This window comes from Dreissena polymorpha, chromosome 4 (assembly GCF_020536995.1).
Source record: "Dreissena polymorpha isolate Duluth1 chromosome 4, UMN_Dpol_1.0, whole genome shotgun sequence".
NCBI lineage: Eukaryota > Metazoa > Mollusca > Bivalvia > Myida > Dreissenidae > Dreissena > Dreissena polymorpha.
The window spans coordinates 93,254,566-93,271,583 of NC_068358.1; the positions used below are offsets into that span (position 1 = coordinate 93,254,566).

General features: G+C 34.1%; 2 protein-coding genes across 2 annotated transcripts; both read left to right on the forward strand.

Annotated features, from left to right (window-relative positions):
• The first annotated feature begins 991 nt into the window (after nt 1–991).
• On the forward strand, nt 992–1,866 carry LOC127878610 (homeobox protein ceh-13-like). Its single transcript, XM_052425136.1, has 2 exons — nt 992–1,324; nt 1,480–1,866. The coding sequence occupies exons 1-2, from the start codon at nt 992–994 to the stop codon at nt 1,864–1,866; spliced, it is 720 nt and encodes a 239-aa protein (XP_052281096.1).
• Nucleotides 1,867–8,313: 6,447 nt separating this feature from the next.
• On the forward strand, nt 8,314–9,240 carry LOC127878611 (homeotic protein caudal-like). Its single transcript, XM_052425137.1, has 2 exons — nt 8,314–8,742; nt 8,866–9,240. Exons 1-2 carry the CDS (start codon nt 8,314–8,316, stop codon nt 9,238–9,240), a joined length of 804 nt encoding a protein of 267 aa, XP_052281097.1.
• Nucleotides 9,241–17,018: the final 7,778 nt, after the last annotated feature.

Below are 17,018 nucleotides of genomic sequence, written 5' to 3' on the forward strand. Positions count from 1 at the left end.
ATAATGTTTAACAAATGACAATTATCACCCACTAAATAATAAAAGCGCTTTTGCTAACTTAATGAAATATAATTATACCATTCTAACAAAACACAATATATAAATATTCATCTTTTTCATAAGAATAACATACATATTTGCCAAACAATGTCTCTCGCTTGATTTCGGTATAATTATAAAATAATAATAACAGTTTTTATTTGTATAGTTAATATATAATTTGAGTGAAGTCGTGATTTACTTTAAGAAATTATAATGCATGCCCTTGCATCTCTGAATACACAAAACGCGATCACACTATTTAGTAATTAATAAGCAGCGCTTATTGCAATTTAGAACATGGACATGTTTATTGCAATTTACAAGTCTTGACTCAATAATCCGATCAAACTAAAACTGCATGTCCGGTGAAGCGCAAATCATAAATTAATCTTCGATATATTATGAATCGACTTCTAATCGATTTTAACCATTTAAATTAACCTGCAAATTAAAACAAATGTTCTAGACTTGATCTTTATCATAAGATGAGTACCTGTATAAATGTTTCTCTGCGAGCTATTCAGGCGTAATACAATGATTGCTTATGCAAAGATACAACCTTAACATAAGACGCATTATCAAAATTCAATATTTTTAAAACAATATGAAAGAATATTTTTACGGACAGTTTCCACACCGTATACATGAAACAATGGCGTGTACATATACCACGAATGCATTTCCTCAGTTGAATAGCAGTGCCAATACGTCGGGTCTTCGATTTCACCCGTATCTGTGTAAGACAAATTATCCACGGGGACCTTCTTCTGAAGGCCGTGGTGTATCCGAATCCGGCAATTATTACCATCCGAATATGTGCGCAAACGCAGGAACGTATCAACAAAAACTGCAGACCCGGGCGGACGCGTGGTATTCAACAAGGTCTACGCCACGAGAGTCACATGGGGATTTAAGTCGGTATTTAGCTGCGGATATTACGCATCTATCAATGTTAAAGACTTTGCAGGAGGTATGTGGTCTTGGAAATGCAAACGTGTGTTTGACCAATGCTGTTTGGTCGCCAGAACATTCTATATCAAGAACAAACAATTATGAAATGAAGAGTGAAATAAAGGGCGAAAATTTTGATCACCCATTTTACAACAGACGACGTCGCGCGGCAGTCCCCGAGGAAGGCATGACACGAACACGTGACAAGTACAGGGTTGTATACACAGACAGGCAGAGGAAGGGACTGGAACAGGCTTACGAGGAGAACAAGTTTATCACTATGGAAATAAGAAGTAAACTGTCCAAGGAGTTGGATCTGTCTGATAGACAGGTAAATAATATTATTGAACAGTTAATAAAATTGAATAATTTCAAGTTGTATTATAATGTTAATTTCTTATCTAAAGTTTAAAATCTACTTTGTTTAATACATGATGTTGCGTAATGGACAAGTAGTTATAACCACCGATACATTGTTATTTGTAGATAAAAATCTGGTTTCAAAACAGAAGAGCAAAGGAACGCAGGGATTCGATGCGGTTCTCAAATACAGAAAACCCCACGTCCGACTCAGGTCACAGCACTTCTTCCGAATGTGACGACAGAACTTCTGTGACGTCATCGTGTCGATTTGTTGGATTGGAAATTGAGATTTCGAATGACAAGTTCCAAACAGATCAATGCCAAGCAAATTCAATGAACATTAAGACAGACCAATTCTGTGGATATAACGCAGCACCAGTATTGTGTGATTCTGAGCCATGTTCTTCCTCGGGTTGGAACAATGCGGTTAGCCATGGCGGTCTTAAACAAGCTGACACATCTCCCCTCGGAGCAGTCATTAACCTAGATTTTCCAACATGGAGGCTTTGATGAATTAATGAATACACGGTTCATGTTCTATGTTTGAAGTGATAGGTTTTGAAACCATCCACTAAATGAAATGTGTGTTTACAAATATCACTCCTTTTGTTGAAACAAAAATTGTTTTGTTTGGCGGAATGAATTCACATTGTTTAATACGAATATTATATGATGCAATTATATTAAAAGTATTTTTTTTCAAATAACTAGTATGTATTGTTCTTAAGAAATGTTATACAACCAATTTATTAATAAAACAGCATTGTGTTTCGGAAATGTAATTTCACAGAGCATAACGTAATTTAATTGTCACTTTAAAGGGGCCTTTTCACAGATTTTGGCATGTTTTGAAGTTATTCATTAAATGCTTTCTATTGATAAATGTAAACATTTGATCGTAAAAGCTGCAGTAAAAAATAAAGAATACAATTTAAAAAAGGAAAAAACTTTGCCTGGAGCAGGTTTCGAACCAGTGACCCCTGACGTCCTGCCGAGGTCCTGAAGTAAAAACGCTTTTACTCTCTCGGCTATTCTGCCAAGTATACATATGTGGGGTATTTTAATCATTATTAAAGCAATCTTCGTTGTGTCACAAAATTTAACGACAACAGAACTCTCCAAATTATTCAATCGTTTCGCGTTGCAACGCTTTATAATTTTAAGGTTTTAAAATCGTCAAAAGATGCATATGATGGCTACATTAGACCATGGCAAATGTTCAGTAATACTGTTTCCTCACAAATATCATAACTAAAACGAAAATTTGCGAATCTGAAACAACTTTTTTCAATTTTGTCAATTTACCAAAACGTGAAAAGATCCCTTTAAATGCAGATGTTAGAGGCGCGAAACATATATAAGCAGACGTAAAACCATTCAAACGTGGACATAATGCATTTCGTGCTCAGGTGATGTATTATGTGTGGTCAATACAACCGACTTTTAAACGAAAATTACTTGAAAAATCACATTTTGAATTAGTTAACGATCTTAGTCGGAACATTAATACGAAGCATATTTTCATTTTAACATAAATTTTGACACTTTTTACAACTTTACTTTACATTCATCATTTCGTAATAAAACGATTTATTGTTAGATTTCAGTCATAATGTCGTTTCATTGTGTAAGGAGTATCGAAAGAAAACGAGTATGATGAAAAGATTGACTTCAGCTGTAAAATTAAGCGGAATATGGTGCAAAGTTACAATAAAAAGCATCCGTTACACCATGTTCACTATCATCAATAGTGTGATAACTAACGTATATATTTGTTTGAGTTCTTCTTTCATGTTTCGGAAAATTTTAATATAAATATTAATTTTAACACGGTTTTTGTATTTTAAAATTTGTGAGGCCCTTCATGCATGAGTCAGCATATATTAGGACCCGGAGTGTGTCGCAGCACTCCTACCTAAGTTGCTTGCTAGCATCACGAATGTTTCGACGACTTTTAAATTTTGTTGCAATTTCCACATATTTTTATGAAATATTTTCAAGTTTGCTGTGGTGTTTTGCTGTGGGTTTAAACTGGAGTGTCCTGAGGAATTCTTTCGGGTTGGTGACCATCAATCAAACTCGTATGTGCGGTTAACGGGGATTGAACCCTTCTCGCCTATGTGAGAAGCGCGTGTAACAAACCACAGGGCTAATCAGACTGCCATTTTAACACTGGTCCATTCTTGAAATATACGATTTTCAGTTTCAGTAAGGAGATGTTACAAATAAGAAGCTGGTTTGAAAGCAGGATTACCCTTCTTTGATATTCGAATTATTCGAAAACTTAAATTTAACCATGCATACTTAACTATTAGAGTAATATTCAGCAGCAAAATTAACATGGGCACTTAAATAACTTTTTTTCACACCGTTCAACAGCTAGGCATGTGAGAGGAATGTTTGACCTTTGTAGCTTTCTTTTAGAAACATCCAATTATATTTAAGAATAAATAAATAACTTAGAATCAAGAAAAAAATTGACACTTCAGTTTAAATTTATACTGGCTATTCAATACTGTTAATGCACTTAAAGGTTCTTAACGTTATGTTATTTAAAATGTTCACACATGTGAGTTAAGAACAAATCTGTTTTACAATATTCGTCGACCTTTTTAGACTTATAACAATTCTTGATTGGTGCGACACATCATTTGAAACGTCTGGACCCGGAGAATCGCTAGTATACAATATAGTGTTAAAACGTGCACAATTGCGATTACGAAAAACAACAACACTTGAAAAAAATATTCGCTTGCCAAGTAAACAAAACGGTTCGCAAAACCTGAGTCATAATTGTTTGTTAAAACTAAACGAACACGGACGGTCGAAGATTAAAACTAAGGCCAAAGTCTGAATTTATGATAAGTAATAGTATCCATTACCCTCTGACGGCATCCATTTATATACGACAATTTCTAATAAAGTTTGTATTCGAGCGAGATCTAATGAACGAATAATCCAGATTTTACGAAAAACTGAATTTGAATTATAGTATAATGTGCTCATGATGTTAATTAATAGACTTAATATATGTTGAACATTATAGGTAATTTCCACGTAACAGAAGATTGCACTTTATTGTTGTTGGCGCTCGGTTGCAAACTTTTGTTGCATGTCCTATATTGAAATCAAATAAACTAAAACAGGTCGAGCCAAGGTCGTCATATCATCATTTCAATATAAAAATAGTATTCTCCATAAGAGTTATCGATTTCGTGGTATCCTAATCATGCATTTCTAGTAAATAAACAAACCTGAAAATTAGTTATAAGCCCAATGGAATGGACAGTTTATTTTATTGTAACGCAAATAAAATTAAACACATGATATTGAACCACTTAAGAAAGAAGAAAGCCGCTTTTGATAACTCATTGTAGCATGCTCTTACAAGGGAGGCAACTCGTGATGTGACAAGTCGGCAGTAAACAAAAAGTTGCACTTTATTATCTCGCTTAACATGGATCTAAAGAACGTTAAACCCTTTACCACTTAGATACGTGTTTTGACGCATTTGAAGTCCGTCAAAATAGTTACATTTAATTAAATACCTTTCTTACTAGATTCAAGTTTTAAAAGGCTTCATTTCAAACCCTTAGATACTGATGAGCAGATAACAGCATAAAACCAGAACAGCCCGCGAGTAACTTTAATTATCAGTCTGTTAAATTAAATGTAACTCGAGTAACTCGTAATCTGTTTAGGTTTAATGCTGGTTGCAAAAGCCATTTTCGCTTTGCTTCTTATGGGGAAAAAGGTTAAACGCTCTATTCTAATTGGATTTTTTAAACAGTCCGAAATCACCAATTACAGAAAGTCGAGATATTTATCTTTTAGAACATTCAATGCCATGCCGCATGCACGAAATTTAGACAATAAAAATCGTAAACCAAAAAGTTTGTTATGTTATTTTTTTGCGGTTATAGACAGTGTTCCTGGCTGAAATAAATGAAATAGTACATTTAAATCATTCACGTTACAGTATTCAACATGAAAATGGTAGAATATTTGTGGAAAACATAAGAATTTTGATTCAAACTTCTGCTACAATTTAACGAGTACTTACGGAGATTACCCATTGTACAGTTGTATCACCAGACATACTCCAATAGACAAAATATCTTCCATGTTTCAAGTTTATCAGCCTGCAGATTTGTTCATACGACACAAAGACACTTATTTTGTTTCACGGATAATTTCGTAATGTTCAAACAAGTAAAATAGTATAAGTCACAAAGCAATAAGATTGCATATTATTTTATTAAAATGATATAATGAATTGAGCTGAAAAAATTAACAGGTCAAAAGAGTTAGTTAAAATGTTGTTAAAGACCAATTATCTGCAACGCATCTTGCTACCAGTTGTTTATAAAAATATACATATTATATTCGATATTTACGTGACTGGTGAGTCCTTTTAGTCGAAATGATCCGTAAAACAAAATAGTGTCTTTGTGTCGTATGAACGAATCTGCATATAAATTCAATTTAGAATCACATTGTAAATCGAATAATTCCTGTCGTCAGTTGTCAACACGAAAGTACGGTTGATATTCAAGAGCATTATATTTCTCTTTCCGGGATATTTTTTAGTTCATTTTTGCTGTTGCAGAATTTATATATGTCGTGCATTAAAGGGGCCTTTTCACAGATTTTGGCATGTTTTAAAGTTTGTCATTAAATGCTTTATATTGATAAATGTAAACATTTAATTTTAAAATTTCCAGTAAAAAATTTAAAAATAACATTTAAAAAGGAAACAAAGTAGCCCGCAGCAGGGCTTAAACCAGTGACCCCCGGATTCCTAAAGTAAAAACGCAATAGCCAACTGAGCTATCCAGCCAAGCATACATAAGATGAGTATTGTATACCTTATAAAACCAATCTTCGAAGTTTCACAAATTCAAACGACAACAACAGAACTCTCCAAATTATTCAATCGTTTCGCGATGCAACGCTTTATAATTTTTAGGTTTTTAAATCGTCAAAAGATGCATATAATGGCTATATTAGACCATGACAAATGTTTAGTAATACTGTTACCTCACAAATATCATAACTAAACCGAAAAATTTGCGAATCTGGAACAACTTTTCTTTCAATTTTGTCAATTTACCAAACCGTGAAAAGATCCCTTTAATTTATGACATCAATCTTAATTGTTATATCTAATTTAAATCTAAATATCATAAATTATATTGTGTGTCACATGTTTTTTATTAAATTAAACGCTTGCATTTATTCGGCTACTGCCGTTTGCATATTTTTGCTACTGACGTTTGCCATTCCTAAACGTACTACTGACGTTTGCCATGTTTGTTTTCACTCTTTAAACGTTTATTTAATATCTGGTAGATATTTTTGTTTGTTTATGCATAGACATATGTAAAATATGTTCATCCGGTAAAGCATAGACAGTTCTGTGATCGTTAGTTTTCGAGAACACTGACTCTTTGTAATTTTACTACTGACGTTTGCTTCTTAATGAATTGGCCGACGTGTTCTGAAACCAGAGCAACACACAAAACGCGTGATATACCGATCGAAGCTATATGCATGCCATATTGCCTGCACTAGGTCGTATGAAAGTCAGAGGATGATCAGCAAAGATATTGGAAAAAAACCTACCTTGCGCGGCTGTTTGTTGTCATAAAATGACTACTCACGCTGACTTTTGTGGTCACGTGACAGTTTTTGTTCATTCACAGTGGTTAATATTCTTATGTTTTCTTAGAAAATTCTACAGTGAAATTATTGTATACCAATACGCAAATGAAAACAAGCAATATAACATTGATTTTGGCGAGGAACACTGTCTATAAATGGTTATTAATACGCCTTTAGGCTCAACTTGAGTGCATAAATATTGAAAAAAATCTTGAATTACTTGATTTCAGTTTATCCTTCCATTCGATAGTTTATTCGATTCCTATAACCCGGCCACTCAATTATTGTAATCCCCTTGTTGCCAAAAAAATTCGTAAAAAATTGATTTTCAAAGAAATCCATTAAAACAAAAAGAAAATGTCTTCTTTAATCTTACATACTATTCCATCAAGTATTTTACATTAATTATTTATTTTTGAACAAATCATTTGTTCATGCTACTTCATGAGACATAATGATACCACCCTCACATCGCACAATATAGCAATATTCATCTGTCTCCAAATGGCAATAACGTACATATTTATACCCAGAGTCTTTACTATAAAACAATCATTTCAGTTGTATTCGTATTGTCATATGTTACATTATAAATTCGACTGAATTCATGATTTATGTTGCGAACTCAAATGCTTACACATGGTTATGTGAATACACAAAAGTAGATCACACCATTAAGTATTACATAAGTGTGGCTAATTGCAATTTAGAACAAGGACGGGTTTATTGCGATTTAAAAGTCTTCTAACAATTATCAAATCAAACTAAAACTCCATGTCCGGTGCAGAGCCAATCAAACTAAAACATGTCATAATTTAATAATCGATATAATACGTTATCCATTTTTAATCGATTGAACGATTTAAAATTAACTTGCGAAATTTAAAAACAATGTTCTAGACTTGATCATTATCATAGATGAGCACCTGTATAAATTTCTTCTGCGAGAGACACATTCATCATAAAAGTATCGCTCATGCAAATAACATATAATCTCTAAATCAAGAAGAACAGTCATAAATTGATATTTTAATCAATATGGAAAGTTACTTGTACAGACAATTTCCACACCATTTGCAAGGGCTTTTGGCGTGCACTTCTAATACAAATGCATTCCCTCAACCGTATAGCAGTGCGGACACAACTAGTGGGACCCGATATCACCCGTATATGTATACATCCAATTATTCAAGGGGACACTTATCCTCTAATGGCTCGGATCCATACGGATTCGGAAGCTGTTTCCAGCTTACTGCGTCAGTACATTCAGGGACGAATAAGAATCAGCAAACCATGTCGGATGATGTGTTTTCAAGACTGTCTCTGTCACGTGAAGATTTAAGCCAGTATTTCGCCTCGGACATTTCCCAACTGTCAACGCTAAAGACACTACAAGATGTGTGTGGTCTAGGGGTGGCAAGCACGTGTTTCAACAATGCTGCTTGGTTGTCCGGAAATGCCACACCAAAGTTAACCCAAACGTCTGTAAAGCAATCTACATGTTCTGAAATTAACGGCGGCAATGTTGATCACCCCTTCTACAACAGACGACGTCGCGCGACATCCTCAGAAGAAGGCTTGACTCGAACACGTGACAAGTATAGGGTCGTATACACAGACAAACAGAGGAAGGGATTGGAAAAGGCGTACGAGGAGAACAAGTTTATCACTATGGAAACCAGAAACAAACTGTCAAAGGAGCTGGATCTATCGGACAGACAGGTAACTACAACGTTACATTCGTAAATTAATTACTTTAATATCAATACTTCACTTTTTACTCAAACATGTTATAATGCCGTAATGACAAATACATAATGTTAATCTGTATCTTGTTGTTTTTAGATCAAAATCTGGTTTCAAAACAGAAGAGCAAAGGAACGAAGAGATTTGAAGCGGTCCTCTGATGCAGAAAGCTCAACGTCTGACTCCGATCACAGCAATTCTTCCGATTTCATCGACAGCGCTTCAATGACGCCATCGTGTCGATTTGGCGGGAATAAGAATGAATACACGAAAAATACGTTGCCCATCGCCCACTATCACAATGAAACCGGTACCAACACCACAACAGACCCATTCTTTGGATATCAAACTGTACCATCATTTATTGATTCTCAGCCTATGTTTTGCAGCTATTCTTCAAGTCATGGCGATCTTCATTATGTCGACCACACGCCTCTCGACATATATTCGTCTTTTCCAACAGGGAGATTATGAGACGCTATTTTAACCACGTTTAATACTTTTCTGCTTAATGTAATGTTATTTCAAGAGTGTCATAACATAATGTGTATTAATGCACGTCATGCTTCTGTTTGTCGGAGACACTTTTAGTTTTAAATGAATGCCATTATGTGTTGCCTTACATAAAATATAACCTACTAATAATATATGAGATAATGGAAAATATGTCTTATTGTTGTTTATAAAACAAAGTTTACACCATGAGTCGGTAAGGACATCTACATAGATAACGTTTTGTATTTCTACTTCGTCGAAACATAACGTGAAATATATGCTATTTTATTTCACTTAACATTTATTTATCATGTTCAAAACATGTTAATAGGTTCATGTAACAGAGCAATACATAATTGCATGTTTATGTTATGATATAAGTCGTAATGATGATTATTTATCGGGTATATTTAATATCATTAAAAACCTGACAACAGCAACGTTTTTCAAGCTTGTCGCAATGTCAACGATGTGGCTTATGTCGTTCATGTTATAGAATAATGGTGGTATATATTAAATTAAACTCGCGCAAATATATCCTCAGTTCAACTATTACCATATTACTTAAGCTTTGCTTTTACAAAGTGTCCGTTTTGGTACGAAATGTATAAAATCGTATATAAAGTGCCATGTCAAAGTTTGCTATCTTGTCGATTTCATTAAACATGTCTTTTTTATGTACAAAAATAAATATTATTTATTATTATTATTTACAACAGATAATAAATATTCATAGCGTAACAAAGACCGAATCGTATGGACACCATTGGATATATAAATGAATCAGCTTTGAAGCGTCGCTGCAAATCTTCTTATCGCATGTTTCACCATATGTATGGATTGAGTGTTAAAACGTCATTATCTTTCACACGTTTAAGATTATGTTTTGAAGTTTTTTTCAATAAGCCTTGTCGTTGACTGATAATTGCGTGTAGTTATTTAAGATAAATGACTTCGTCGCAGGAAAATAATGTCTTGTCAGTAAACGGTGTTTACATAGTTTTAGCTTTTTTCTTAAATTAAGATTGTTTGTCGTAAATAAAAGGCGTGGTTCTTGTATCGTGGCTTATTCAGCAATACAGATCTTGCGAGTTTGCGTTCTGTCGCCAACATCATAACACACCCGAGCGACAAATATACGCACCGATGCGACTATTAACACATATTCGTTCTTTGGTTGTCACTGGATTCGAAATGTATTGTTTAGCACAAACATAATGCAAACAGTTCACACATAGAGGACTATTAGGACTATGCACAAGCTATAAATGCCCACTGTGACCTTTAACCTTTAAGCAATCAACATGGTGATGCACGTACAACCAAATGCAATAAGAGGGAATGGCAGAAACAAGCTAAGAACCTATTGTCAATTCAAGAATGAATATTGTACAGAAGAGTATTGTAAGATGATATTACCATATAGACATCGTTCTGCTTTTGCTAAATTTAGATGTGGGGTAGCCCCAATTATGTTGGAAATTGGGCGTTATGCTAATGTGCCTGTTGAAAATAGATTCTGCCCTAATTGTACAACTTGTGTTGAATCAGAAACTCATGTTATGCTATACTGTCCACTTTATTCTGATATCAGGACCTCTCTTTTTGAAAAATGTCATACCATTACTGATTTTAACTCTATGTCAGATATAGAAAAGATGGTAGTTTTATTCTCCAACAAATTATTGATAAGAGATACTGCCAAAGCCTGCTATAATATTTTAATGACCAGAAATGCTTATTTGTATAGATAGGTTACACATTCTATATGGCATTTTAGTTTTTAGATTTTATCAATTATTTGTAGATAACATAAACAAACTACATTTTTGGTACAATAAGGGAATAGGACCTTTGATTGTTGCTTTAAATTATTCCAACATGACACTCTGGAAGTAAATATCTTAACTAATACTTTTAAATTCTACACACAGGTTTCATGAGATTATTTTTATATTGAAACTATCAAAGGTCTCAATATTCCACTTATGCAATATTGTTTTATTGTTTTATAATCCATGTTTTATAATTTTAACATATTTGGTTAACTTTTAACTGATGCATAGTAATTGTGTTCTTGACTACTGTTATGTCTCTTATAAATCCATTATATGATTGGCACTGTAATTGATATGAATACTTTTATTGTTGTATATACTTGTACAGTGATGAGACAGAAATAAAGATAGAATACAATCTTTCTTGTCATAAATATAAATATGTGCCAATTAAAAATCAAAGTACTGACAGTACTGGTGTGACGATGCTTTTGAAGAGGATTGATATAAAAGCATCTATTTCAGTTTATCTACATCACCACAATTGTGTATGTGGGAACGAAAATTGGGTACGAAAAAAGATTTGGTTACGAAAAACAAAATTTGGGTGGAAAGAAAATCGGGTACGAAACAAAATTTGGGTACGAGCGAAAATGTGGGTACGAAAAAAAATTGGTTACCAACAAAATTGGGTACGAAAAATGTAGGGTACGAAAAAAAAGGGGGTACGGGGAAGCAGTACCCGTGGGGAACTTGATCCATTCAGCGAAACTGGAAGGCGGGTTACATTCTCGACCAAATATAACAAGAAATATCACAAAAAAGATATTCGACGAGTATTTTCTGTACCATCTTTAAAAAAAAGTTCTGTTACAGTAAAACGTTTGTGGGTTATAACATTACGTTTCAGCATATAAATTCAAAACTTGACATGCACTTTAATTACACCATGCTCTTTAATTTCACATGTATAGCATACCAAACTTTATATTTCGTTGTTTCCTTTCCTAAGTTAATGATGCTATGTGTACGGACGTGATTTCACATGCCCATGTGCATGAACATATAATTTTTCTCTTTTGATTATTGTTTTTTTTTCTATAATTAAATAAGCTTAGGCATGTTTGTTCGTTAAGTACGGCAATAATTTCATGATGATTCCTGAAAGAAGGCATGAGCACATAGTCGTAAGAGCACTTGAATACGTGAGTTTGCCCATGAACACATGGTAAGGTTAACTAAATCTCCGCGATATGACCTAATATGTGTTTAAAACAACAAACAATATCCAACAAACGAATGAATTATTTGAAAAGTTTATTAAATATGCAAAATGAAACGAATGCATAAGGGCGAGTTTCACAGATGTACATATCTTATTTAAATGCGCCGCACACAATTAATCTCGACATGGCATGTGGGCATCCGATGCATGTTAAGGCACACGTGTGCAAACGTGACGAAGACTGCTGTCCCTATCAAAATGATAACGCGCCGGTAGTGCTATCGACATAAAACCACCATACGACGCCTCGGTGTTCAGTGTTACTTTGAGCGTGCACAATGGAAATGTTGGCGCTTCATTATGCCCTCTCTGTAGGGGTGTTGGCTTTTCATATTACGAATGTATTTGCTTAAGAAAGGCATGAGTTACAGTCGAAATATGATGATCTTGAAATTGGGACGGTTTTGACGAATATTGAACACCGCTTCAATACCCTGGAGAGTGAAATGCGTGCGCTACGAGCAGCTATCGACACAAAAGATGTCAAAATAAAGACTTTGGAAGAAACACTATCTCGTACAAAAGCGTTTGCAGAAACACTGAAAAATGATTTTGACGAGAGTAAGCGTTTACTTCAAGGAGGTACACGTGACGATGGGATTATTAATCAACGTCATGTTCGGGCAAACATTTCAATTGCAGATCTTAAAGGCGGATTCATGAAAGGATACATGCAGAACCAATCACGTACCAAAAGAACTACATCAACCAACATCGCATTTTCGGCGTATCTGAGTCACGACATGCAAAATGTGGCAAAAAATGTCGTCATAAAATGCGACAGAACAATATTGAATGATCAAAATGCCTACAATCCTATCACTGGAATATTCTCGGCACCCGTGGCGCGAGTCTATCTGTTCTCTTTCTCCGCGGACACCTACACAGATGCCTTTATGCTTGTTAAACGATGTGTTACTAACACTCTAAAAATAGTATGATACATAATGACGATGGTGTTTTTGTATTACTTAAAAAAGGAAAATAAACGGATGACAATTATCACCTATGGCGGAAGATCGCTTTAGATGACTTAATTGAATATAATGACACCGCTCTCACAAAACACACTAAAGCAATATTCATTTTTTTATAATATAATATTGTTCCCACTATGCCTGTCACTTGATAACACAATTATTCAGAGCATGGCAGTTTGTATTTGTAATATGTTTCATACATACTTTGAATTAAGCCGTAATTTATTTTGCGAAATTAAATGTACGAACATGTATTTCTGAGTACACAAAAGTAGATCACACCAATAAGTAATTAAGAAGAATTGCAAATTGCAAAGCAGATCATTGACACGTTTATTGCAATTAACAAGTCTTCTCTCAATTATCCGGTAAAAACTAAACCTGCAGGTGTACGGCAAAACAAGCAGAAACATATCATAAATACATAATCAATTTAGTAATATTTATACGTCTTATCGATTTGAACAATTTAAAATTAACCTTCGAAAAACAAAAGTGTTATAGATTTGATAATTATTATTATATGAGTTCCCGAATAAATGTTCTTTTGTGATAGAAACATGCATCATAAAAGTATTGTGCAACTACCATATAACCTGTACACCAAACAGAATAATCATTTTTCAATACATGTACTTCATTCAAAATGAAAGCTTATTTATGCAGACAGTTTACAAATCATTTGCGACGAACGATGGCGCATATCCAAAACGTATTAACAAGACCACCGCAAATAATTACTACAAACACTGTTTTATTATCAGCCTATATACTCGGGCTGGAACAATTCGGTTATCCATGTAAACTACTTGTCCTAGACAACTTGACACTTCTTCCCTCGCAACAATCATAAACTAAGACTTTCCAACGGGGAGGCTTTGATACATGTATGTGTGAACGGTTGACGTTTGGTGTGGGCAATAAAAATAATCACAGAATGCATCCAGCACACTAAGTATAAATATCGCTTTTGTTTTGCAATAACCATGGTTTTGTTTAGCTGAATAAATTTTGTTCGTAGAATACGTTTACGGTACTGTTTAAAAGTATACATTTTAAAACTGTGTTGATCTTACAAAAGTGAACCGTCAGTCATAAAAAAACACAATGATTAATCGATTTGTTCTTCTGCAGAGCATAACTTAATAGAAAGCATATAGTTGGCGCTTTAAATGTATCGTTACATGCGCGAAACATAAATAAGCACATCCATAACTAGGTCATAGCGCGTTGAGTAGTCAAGTAATATGCTGGTACTATGTCCAGTAAATAAACTTAACCGTTGTTTAAATGAAACTATTTGTTAAATGACATTTTCAATGCAGTATGTACACAATTATCCCTTGAAAATAATGATAAGTATCGAAAGGTATGTTGTTTTGCTGCCTTAAGCGTTATGTGCTCTATCAGAGTTCTGAATACTCAAACTGCGTTCGAATTATAAACAAGAAATATCTTTAAAAAAGATATACGGCGTTGATTGTGGTTGCAGTTAATGAAAGGTAAAGACTTCAATGAATGAAATCAAAGATAGCGAATATCTTTTTCTGTGCAGTTCTTAGCTGCAGCAAACGCAGTACGGGATGATACGCGGAGTTTTCGCGGCTTATTTTACATTATTACATATTGCTGGTCATAAACGTATAGATACAAAACAGAAAAACAAAAGAAGAATGGAATTGAAATTAAAACATATGAGTCAACCGGCCACACGCGAAGTATCCGTACATATTTTGAATATTTATACGCGCGTTCTTCGAACAAACCTGTTTTAGTGGTTTGTCTGGCGTTGCTATTTGATTCGATTATTAACAGTATCGAGAATCATTGCGCTCATGCTTAATTCATTAGTCAATATGATGGCATAATTCTTGTTAAATTAATTAAAAATAATATTTATCATGGTATTGTTGTAAAACACATTAAGAATCTATTATTGACATACCATAGCGATATCTTCATTTAACATCTGTCTGGTCTAAAGAAAATTCCAATTCACCTAGTTCACGCTATAGCGTCTTTATTATGTAACGATTATTTTCCTGGCCGCGAACTCCGAACAGCACATAGGGTAGACGCAGCGATGACCTGTATGTAAACTCTGACATTCACAATCAGTGGCCGCAAATTGACCCGATATACCTCGCGAGTTGAAATGCAATGCATTAAAGTGAGTCTTCGCTTCCACTGCTCTCTATATTTTAACATGTTAACATGTTGACAGGAATATGGAAGTTAGTACTAAATATGAGAACATAGCCTTTAAATGCAAACGTTCTCGCGCTGAAAATCTTCTGAAAATAAAACGTGGACGCACAAACTGTATTGATGTCGAGATTGAGTGTAAAACTGTTCTATCTATTAAGCCATTAGATATAAAATTGTTTCATTGTGAACACGCAGTAAAACAGTGTTACAAAGACGCGGACATGTTTCCAATGTTCTGGTCGTATTCTCAAATCAGCCAATGCAGTCAATGAAGTGTATTCATCTGTACTTGTCCGCGGGAAGTTTTATTTGAATTCTATTGAACGCTAACAAAGGTCAGGCTAAGGTGAAAAGCTGGCGTATACAGCTAACGCCGAAAAAAAGCTTCGGAAGTTCATCTGGCATTCATTGGAATTAAATTTATGTTCCTTTGCAAAAGTTTAATTCCGTGCTCAAAAGTATATTATGTTTTCAAAAAATAATAAATGAATTTAAAGTAAAAGGCGAATTCGAATTGCAATTTCCGGAATTTTTCTTTGAAAAAACAATGATATTGGCTTTTGTTGGACGACACTTTCAGCCTTAACTAAATTTCGCTATGAAGATACTACAGTGTATCTGTAAACGAAACATAACATCAAAAGTGGAGACCCTGGTTAGCCTGTGCTAACTATACAGGCTTATATGGGTTGACACTTTACGCACATGTATTAAGCACAGTCTTCCCATTACCGGGCTTATTTATAGATCAGCTAGTTCGAGGTGGAAAAAGCTGTATACTACATAGTACATCCAGAATGAAAATTTTAACAATGACATAATGCAATCATTTTATTGAAACTAATTAAATGCACACTATCACTAAGTGAATCATATTGAGGACGGAGGACTGCGCTGAAATTAACACCGAAAACTAATAGGGAATTTTAAAGATCTGTATTTACGTTCACGTTACTTAAGAGTTCTAACTTTTATCAAGAATACCAATAATTATGCTGTGTTTTTTTCAACGCGAAGTGTTTCCATATTAAGTATGAAAGCATCATGTGTACAAAATATCTAACATCGGACACGTGACGTGTAAATTAAATGCCAGAAGATATTATGCAAGGTATGTTTAACTTTCTTAACTAGTATTTCGATGCTTCGATTCTAGTACATAGAATACGCATGCATATTACAATTATTTCAATTATTGTGTTTAAATTATACAAAAAAATACGTGTTGTCTTTTACATTCGATGCTGTCAGATTTTTTTTGCATTTAGCATTAGGCTTAGCGCGAATATTTTCAGTGTTCGTTGGTTGAGCCAACATATGCGTATCCGTCAGCATATTAATACATTTACAATATTAATAAATCACAAAAGGAAGACCATTTAATTTGTGGCAAAGTTTGTGTTTATTGTTGCTGTTTTGTATTCGTGGATGTATTAAGAATCCCCATCGGTCCTGATCAGTCCAGTATTTAACTTATGAATATTGAAATGAATTCATACTTCAAAC